The following is an 8,649-nucleotide window of genomic DNA, read 5'->3' as shown; positions in this document are numbered from 1 at the left end:
ATGTTTTTGGACTGTGGGAGGAAACCAGAGTACCTGGAGGAAACCCACACAAGCACAGGGAGAACATGCAGACTCCACACAGAAAGGCCCCTGATGGGTTTCAAACCAGGAACCTTCTTCCTGTGAGGCAACAGCGCTAACCACTATCAACCGTGCTGCCTCAGTGGTGGATTTTTAGAATAAGAGTTTTGAGGGCATTTTGTAACATGTCTGATTAGTATATAAAAATATGTTGGAACTTGAAGTGAACTTTATATGTAGTTTTATCTGATGTTAATGCTAATACAGGCTAATAAGGGCTGCCTTAGGTGGGGTGTGGCAGTTGCAGCTGTTGCCTACTGGTAAAATCCAGCACTGTCCCAGTGTGAAGGTTCATGTGAAGTTGTCTTGTGACAAAACTTTTAAAGCTCCTCTGGTCTCCCAGGTTGAAAACCGGTCACTGGAAAATGCGGTAATCCTCAGGGAAAATGGTCTTCCTACAGCGGCGGGGAGTGTAGGACCACATTACCCATAAAGCACAGGTGCACATGTTTTCCTTTTTTCCGGATGTAGCATCACATGAATTGACTGTCAACATGCAAGATGGCCACGCATCATAGGCAAAATGCTGCTGGGCGGAGAAAAGTCCAGGTAAATTAGAAGAGTTTCGTTACTTTTAAGTGTCAGCTAATTTCACCGCCAGAGTCTGTTCTTTAAAAAGGTGTTTGGCGGGTACCTGACAGACAGTAAAAACCGCCTGCTCAGGGCAGCGTTGCTGCTCTGAGTCATGGCTCAAGCCGGCTAACCTAGCTAGCTTAGCGCACGGCAGTTGTTAGCATCTCGTGCTAACGTTGGCGTCTCAATGACTACATGTTTTTGTAAACGTGTCTCAGATAATTGCATTGAAAATACACTGTGCCGTAACGTTAGAGCTCGCCAATGAGCACCGGTGATTTAGAGAGCTAGGTCAGCAGCGTTTTCATGCTGCTAACAGCGTTAACGATAGCTTACCTACACAGTGTCCGGGCTTGGTCTAATTGCTGGGAATACGCACTTGTCTCGGTGGTTCTGTCGTTTCGTCTTGTGAGCAAACATTACGACCCAATTAACACACGCCGCAAGTACTGAACCTGTCCGCTGCTATATTTCACCTATGGGAGACATATTACTAATACATGTGTCATTTATTTGGCTAAGTCTGCACGTCTCCACAATACATGTGCATGCAGCTCAGCGTGCTGAAGCTTCAAAATACAGAGGAGCAGCTGTGCTCACTCTCTTCTTTGTGCTTCAGGTGTCTTATGTCATTAGAGATGAAGTGGAGAAGTACAATCGAAATGGGGTGAATGCACTCCAGCTAGACCCTGCGCTGAACCGGCTCTTCACTGCTGGAAGGGACTCTATCATCCGGATATGGAGTGTCTACCAGCACAAAGTAAAACTTCTTACTTCCTCAATATCTATGAAAATAGACGATTTAGTTTGTGGTTTAGGCATCTGTGTTGTCACATGACTTAGTTTGTCTTATTCTACACTGTAGACTTGTCTTAAAATTTCCTCTCTGTCACTGTAGCAGGACCCGTACATTGCCTCCATGGAGCATCACACAGATTGGGTTAATGACATAGTTCTCTGTTGTAATGGAAAAACATGTGAGTCTTATAACTTGAAGCTGTTTTAAGCAACATTATAACATTGTGCAGTTTAGGTTTCAGTGCTGCGGTTTACATTTACACTATTCTGATGGACTCCCTCCATTTCCAGTGATATCTGCCTCATCGGATACGACAGTCAAAGTATGGAACGCACATAAAGGGTTCTGCATGTCCACGTTACGAACACACAAGGACTATGTGAAAGCTCTGGCCTACGCTAAGGACAAGGAGCTGGTGGCATCAGCAGGCCTGGACCGGCAGATCTTTCTATGGGATGTGAACACACTTACAGCACTCACTGCTTCCAACAATACTGTCACCAGTAAGTGGTGTTTATTTCTGTGTTATGCCTGATCCTGGCCTGACTGCTGTAGTTGTGATTACTGTGCATTTGTACATTAATTTGGTTTCTGAAATAGCTTTAACTGCTATACTCATGGACTTACTGTTTTGTCTGCAACAGCCTCATCGCTTAGTGGGAACAAGGACTCTATCTACAGTCTAGCTATGAACCAGATGGGCACAGTCATTGTATCTGGATCTACAGAAAAGGTCTGGTGTTTCTGTCATTGACTCACTCAAATGTTTAAACCATATCAAGACAACACTTGGATTGTCTCTCCTGTCATGTCATTTTAACCAGGATATGTTATTCAGTTCCAGCCAGAATCCAAATTAAGCAAAGACTCCACTTAAAGCTCTGAAGCAAATTACTCTTGAGTTGTAGTTGAGTGTTTGCATCTTAATTTGATTTAAATTTCTGGATCGTTTGTGTGCACCAAATAGATTACAAAGTGCAAAAGTTGTATTTTTAAACATAATTAGCTCCAACATTTTAACTAGTGGCAAACTGGCATATGTATTGTGATATTACATGCTTCCTGTGAACATGCTGAGACTATGAAAGAATACAGTTCAAACATTCTTATCTTACCTGATTTTGATCAAGTATGCAGTATGTACACAAGTGAACAAATGCACATCTTCTCTTTCTCTCCTGTGCTTTCTTTCTCTTTTCTTCAGGTTCTGAGAGTGTGGGATCCTCGAACATGTGCAAAACTGATGAAGCTAAAAGGTCACACGGACAACGTCAAGTCATTACTGTTAAATAGAGACGGCACTCAGGTGAATGAAGATGTGTCAAGTAAACAGTGGGTGGCAATCATTTAACAAAGTGGTCAGAATCTTACTCTGCCACTTTATTTCCCTCACCCACAGTGCCTGTCGGGCAGTTCAGATGGGACTATCCGCCTTTGGTCACTGGGTCAGCAGAGATGTATTGCCACCTACCGGGTGCATGACGAAGGGGTGTGGGCCCTGCAGGTCAATGAGGCCTTCACACACGTCTACTCTGGAGGCAGAGACAAGAAGATCTACTGCACGGACCTGCGTAACCCAGACATCCGTGTGCTCATCTGTGAGGAGAAGGCCCCAGTGCTTAAAGTAAGAAGCTGTTATAGTTAAACACCTCCTCCATTCAAACATTTCATACGCCACAAATATCACTGTTCTGACAGTGATGTACCATACATATTGGTATGGGCAGAGCTGGTTACTGACAGGCTGTTTTCCTCTGCTGAAGGGGACTGATGTCTTTTTTCCTTCCTGGATCAACTGGGGGGAAAAAAACTGAGAAACCAATATATATGAAATGTTTAGCCAGACTGTGAATACATTTACATTTTGCTTAGACCTCTTCTATGTAATTATGTAATTACTATATTTTAAGAACCAAAAAAAAAAACTTTCAGCATAATAACTCTGGTATTGTCATTGGGCATTCTGCCACTCACAGCTAATCATTTGAAACCATTCAACCTTTTGCCGTGTTTCTCCTTTGCTCAGATGGAACTGGACAGATCTGCTGACCCACCTCCAGCAATCTGGGTCTCCACCACCAAGTCATCCGTTAATAAATGGGTAGGCATGCGTGACACCTCTGAGGTCACTGTTAGACTGTCAGTGTAATGACTTGGGAATACAGTGTAGACACAGACTTGTGCATGTAGCCATGCCTAATGCTATTCAACTCTAATCCTACTGTAATTTGTGTCAAAATTTAAAGCAGCTTTGGGACAGTGTGGGTGATACACAAAAGATAATTGCATTACATTAATCACATCGCATTGCTGCAAGGAATTGTGAGGAAGTGATTATTAAAATCCAGGACAAGCTCTAATGAGTATTATTTACTATGTGCGTTTCTTGTGCAGTCTCTAAAGGGAATGCACAACTTCAGGTCATCAGGGGAGTATGACAACGACTGCAGTACGCCTCTGACGCCACTGTGTACTCAGCCAGAGCAAGTCATTAAGGGTAAATTTGTTTGGGTTTTTTTCTGTTTTTTTTTTTTTTTTTTTTTTTAAATACAGCCTTTTTTTAATTTCAGTGTTCTTCATTGTGAAAGTAAACTCCTTGGTTGTCTTTGCAGGAGGTGCCAGTATTATCCAGTGCCACATTCTGAATGACAAGAGACACATACTCACCAAAGATACCAACAACAATGTGGCTTTCTGGGATGTTCTAAAGGTAAACTGTAGTTATGTTTTTCATTATTAATTTGGAGTCCATTTCAATCTATTCTTCTTATATCCACGCCATAGTAAGTATGCTGACATATGTAATTTGCATTGACATTATTATTTAACTTTCAGGCTTGCAAAGGTGAAGACCTGGGGAAAGTGGAGTTTGACGAAGAGATTAAAAAGCGTTTTAAAATGGTCTACGTGCCAAACTGGTTCTCTGTTGATCTGAAAACTGGGGTGAGTCACAAACATCGTAATACATGAGGTTTTGGCAGCTCTGGATGTTTCCAACTCAAAGTCCTCTTTGGGCATGGTTCAGTAGTTTTATAATTGTGTTGCACTTTTCTATTTTTTGCTGGGTGTTTAATAGATGCTCACTATCACTTTGGATGAGAGCGACTGCTTTGCTGCATGGGTGTCTGCAAAGGATGCTGGGTTTTCAAGTTCTGATGGATCAGACCCAAAGTGTAAGATATCCAAACTAATGATATTTTGTGTATAAATAAATGTTAAAGTAACTTAGAGCCTCAGCTCTGTGTTAATGTTGCAGTTTTGACCCGTCCTCTTTTTGCAGTGAACCTGGGTGGACTGCTACTACAGGCTCTGCTGGAGTTCTGGCCCAGAACTCGCATCAACCCAATGGACGAAGAAGAGAACGAGGTGAACCATGGTAAGGAAAATTATTACACAACCAAGTCTAGGAACCCTCTGCAGTGATGCTCGGGGAACTTTAACCAGGCGTGTTAATTCACTGTAGCACTTGGTGTCCAAAGCATCACTCAGCTTGTCTTATGGAAAGCTTGTGTTCTTGTGCCCACAGTGAACGGAGAGCAGGAGAACAGAATCCAGAAAGGAAATGGATATTTCCAGGTGCCACCACACACTCCAGTCATCTTTGGGGAAGCAGGAGGCAGAACTCTATTTAGGTAATATTTCACTAACAGACTTTTTGTCTGCAGTTTAAATGTGAATTTAGAAGGCTGCTGTGGGCTTTGTAATGTCATCTTTATGTTTGTTATATTGAATTTTTGTAGCAAAGAGAAATGTCAATAGTTAACTCATTGATTTCAACTCCTAATTGCTTCTGTCTGCTTCAGATTGTTATGTAGAGATTCAGGTGGAGAGACTGAATCCATGCTGCTGAATGAGACAGTCCCACAGTGGGTTATTGATATAACTGTAGATGTGAGTATGACAGCTGTTTTTCACTTTCTCTTATAAGGTACATTGTCTTCATAAAATGTGTGACAGTGACTAGGCAGGTGATTTTTTTTATTTTTTTTTGCTTGTTTGCACGTCTCTCTCAAAACACCTTGTTTTCTTCTTTTTATTCTAACGTCACCTTTCACTTCTAACTTCTTTCTTAATTCACTTCCTTCCTTTTTCCTTTCACTTTTTGTACACTGTCTGAACACACATCTAAATAATGTGTTTACTTACATACTTCAGTAAATGAGAGATTTTGATTCCTGATTTTAATAAATTTGCAGAAATTCCAAAATAACAGAAAAATGTGCCTTTGTGCGTGTTTCCATATTGGTACGCACTTGTGTGTCTGTACTTATAGCCTCTTTGAATAGGAGAAACTAACAAAAATACATTTTAGTTCACATTGCCAGATCCAAAGTGACACTGTACTTATTAAGCACCCAAAATGATAAGCGTCACCTGATGTGATTACTGTAAAAAAGTTTTTAATTTTCTTGTTTTAACAGTTTTTGTGTTTTGAATGCACTTTTATAAATTAAGTGTATTTTAACTGTTGCAACTTCATTAGCTGTGTGCTGTCATGTCACAGGAAACGTTGCTTTGGAAAACTAATAGTTGAAAAGTTCTTATTTTGTGCCATCTATGAAACGGCACTTAAACTTTGCTGCTGCCATCATTTGAAGCGTTTGATTTCTGTGCCATTCTTCTGTTCCAGAAAAATATGCCTAAGTTCAACAAAATCCCATTCTACCTCCAGCCCCATTCTTCTTCTGGTGCAAAAACTCTAAAGAAGTGAGTTTTATTCTCTTTCCAGTTTCAGGATTTAAAACGTGTATTCACTTTGTTTCTATGAAATAAAAATCAGAAAACAAGTTCATACAGACCTGGTCTGTGTCTGCAACCCCGCTCTTAAGAGCTGATTTCAGCTGCTCTGTGTTCTGCAGGGACCGTCTCTCAGCCAGTGACATGCTCCAGGTGAGGAAGGTGATGGAGCACGTTTATGAGAAGATCATCAACCTGGACAACGAGTCGCAGACCACCAGCTCCTCGGCCAACGATAAGCCCGGGGAGCAGGAGAAGGAGGAGGACATGGCCATGTTAGCCGAGGAGAAGATTGAATTAATGTGTCAAGACCAGGTGGGCCTGCAGTCTTTGCCAGTGCATCTTGGGCTTCGTCAAAATTCACTAAATATTCAGTGTATTAAGCTTCGTTTTTCTTTTTTTAATTTTCTGAACCAGGTTCTAGATCCCAACATGGACCTGCGAACAGTTAAACATTTTATCTGGAAGAGCGGAGGGGACTTGACGCTTCACTATAGGCAGAAGTCCACGTGAAAATTCATAATTTTTAAAACAAAAACTCTTTGTCATTTGCCAATCACCACCCACCTCTGACATGTAGTACCCTAAACCCCATTGTGTGGTCAAGAGTCGCAGTATCAGTGAGAATCCAGTAAAAATTGTGAGGATGTGGCTCATGGTGTATTATAGGGACCTGACCAGAACAGACCGGAGCAGCCAAGAGACGCCTGGGAGATAAGTGGTCCTTATTGTTTCTTAGATTTTTCTTTCTGTCTTTCTTTTTTCTAACAGTCTGAAGAATGGACTCACCAATTTCTCCAAAAAACCATCCTCAACTGCTGTATTTGTTTTCCTCCTGGTTGGCATTTTACTTTGAACTGAGTGAAGTTGCTGTATGCTTGTCTGTGTCCGAGCGTGTGTGCACGTATATGCACATGGATGTAGTAGACTGACTGTTCTAGTACATTCCAGAAACTGTCCTTGTTCTACAAACACTCCACACCTGTCTCTGCCGTGTCACCAGTTTAGGAGTACACTTGGTCTCTGGGTAATGTCACAGTCCCTCAAAGCAATCCTCATCTGTTCTGTTGTCAACTTCACCCATCTTAACTTGAACTTAACCTCGGCTTAGACATCTGATTATTGCAGAGCTTGAAACTCTGTCTTTTCTTTTTAGCTGTGCTGTTCTCAATGGACTGAATGTTCTTTTTTTGTAAATATATGTACAACATTTTTGATTTAAGTGACAGTTTTTCTGGTTTTGCAGCAGTTTTATTTTGTTGTTGTACAGTTTACTTAAAAACCTACTTATTTTTCAAATCCCTAGAGCACATTCATGGTCATCAAGATAATTTGGCTTGGATATTCAAAGTTGCATTTGTTGTTTTGTCTACAACCCAGAAATTGCAGTTTAATCTTAAGAATGTTAGTTGTCCAAGTCATCTTAGCGATTGGGGAAATTATATATAATCTTTAACAATGACTCGTGCATACTAGCTCTGTGCTTGGCTCATGAGCAGTGACTTTGACAATGAGGGCTGTTCCTAATGTATATTTCATTTAGTTCAATGAAACATAAATATAACTTGAAGGGGAACCTCATCCAAGAGAATATATAAACATTGAAACACTGTGGGGGGAATCACCAAAGTGAAATAAACACTAATACCCGTTTCTCTTTTGGTGTGTCACCAAGCAGAACTTCAGAGTATTTCATTGTAAATTTTATAGTTAATTTAGCCATTATCTGTGTGTGTAATGCCATAGTGGGGACGCATCAAGTGAGCTCTAATTGGCCAAAAACAGGATGGGTACTATAATTAGGCCATAACACTGCAATATCCTTTGTTGTAATAATTTGTGAAATATGTATATTTTAGGCATTCGAAGAAATAAATTGGAATGGTTTAACAATGACAGTTTTATGGGAATTACAAATGGATGTTTGATGAGTTGTAATGTGTTAAGATGATGCGTGTGAAATAAGAAAAACAAGGAACTTTTTTTTTAGTCATATGATTGTTTAACCATCAAAGATTCACCCATTTCACATTCATTAAAACGTCTCTGCACTCATTCCTAATAAAACGTACGATTCATTGATAAAATATGTGCAAAAATACTTTTCCTTATTTTACACACTAGCACCTACCCTGACTGAAAAACAATGAGAAGCCCTCTAAAAAAAAAAAACACAAAAAACGATTAAACAGTAGTATTGTTACCAGACTTCATATAATAAATGACTTGTCCCTTAATGGATTTAAATTATAAACACATTGTCTGACTACTCTCAGGTAGTTCTTGTCTGTTGTTGCATAGATTACATTAGATCAAACTAATGTAAATTAGACAGGAGGACAGAATTTCATATACAGGTGGTAAAACTAGTTACTGTAAAGTAGTCCCTCTTAATTAAAATTTTAAAAGCTGCATTTGGGGAAACATTTGAAAGCACAAGACAGCGAATTGAACTGCCC

General features: G+C 40.2%; 1 protein-coding gene across 1 annotated transcript; it reads left to right on the top strand.

Moving 5' to 3' along the window:
* The first annotated feature begins 560 nt into the window (after positions 1 to 560).
* On the top strand, positions 561 to 8,343 carry LOC113134205 (WD repeat-containing protein 48). The gene is made up of 18 exons (XM_026313444.2): positions 561 to 630; positions 1,274 to 1,414; positions 1,553 to 1,631; positions 1,744 to 1,956; positions 2,098 to 2,186; positions 2,658 to 2,759; positions 2,853 to 3,077; positions 3,480 to 3,554; positions 3,848 to 3,950; positions 4,066 to 4,163; positions 4,289 to 4,396; positions 4,530 to 4,626; positions 4,734 to 4,829; positions 4,980 to 5,085; positions 5,257 to 5,344; positions 6,084 to 6,160; positions 6,313 to 6,505; positions 6,608 to 8,343. Exons 1-18 carry the CDS (start codon positions 583 to 585, stop codon positions 6,701 to 6,703), a joined length of 2,034 nt encoding a protein of 677 aa, XP_026169229.1. The 5' UTR covers positions 561 to 582; the 3' UTR covers positions 6,704 to 8,343.
* Positions 8,344 to 8,649: the final 306 nt, after the last annotated feature.

The sequence above is a fragment of the Mastacembelus armatus genome, chromosome 17, assembly GCF_900324485.2.
Source record: "Mastacembelus armatus chromosome 17, fMasArm1.2, whole genome shotgun sequence".
Taxonomy (NCBI): Eukaryota; Metazoa; Chordata; class Actinopteri; order Synbranchiformes; family Mastacembelidae; genus Mastacembelus; species Mastacembelus armatus.
Note: the sequence above shows the minus strand (reverse complement) of the source record. Positions and strands in the feature narration are given on the sequence as shown.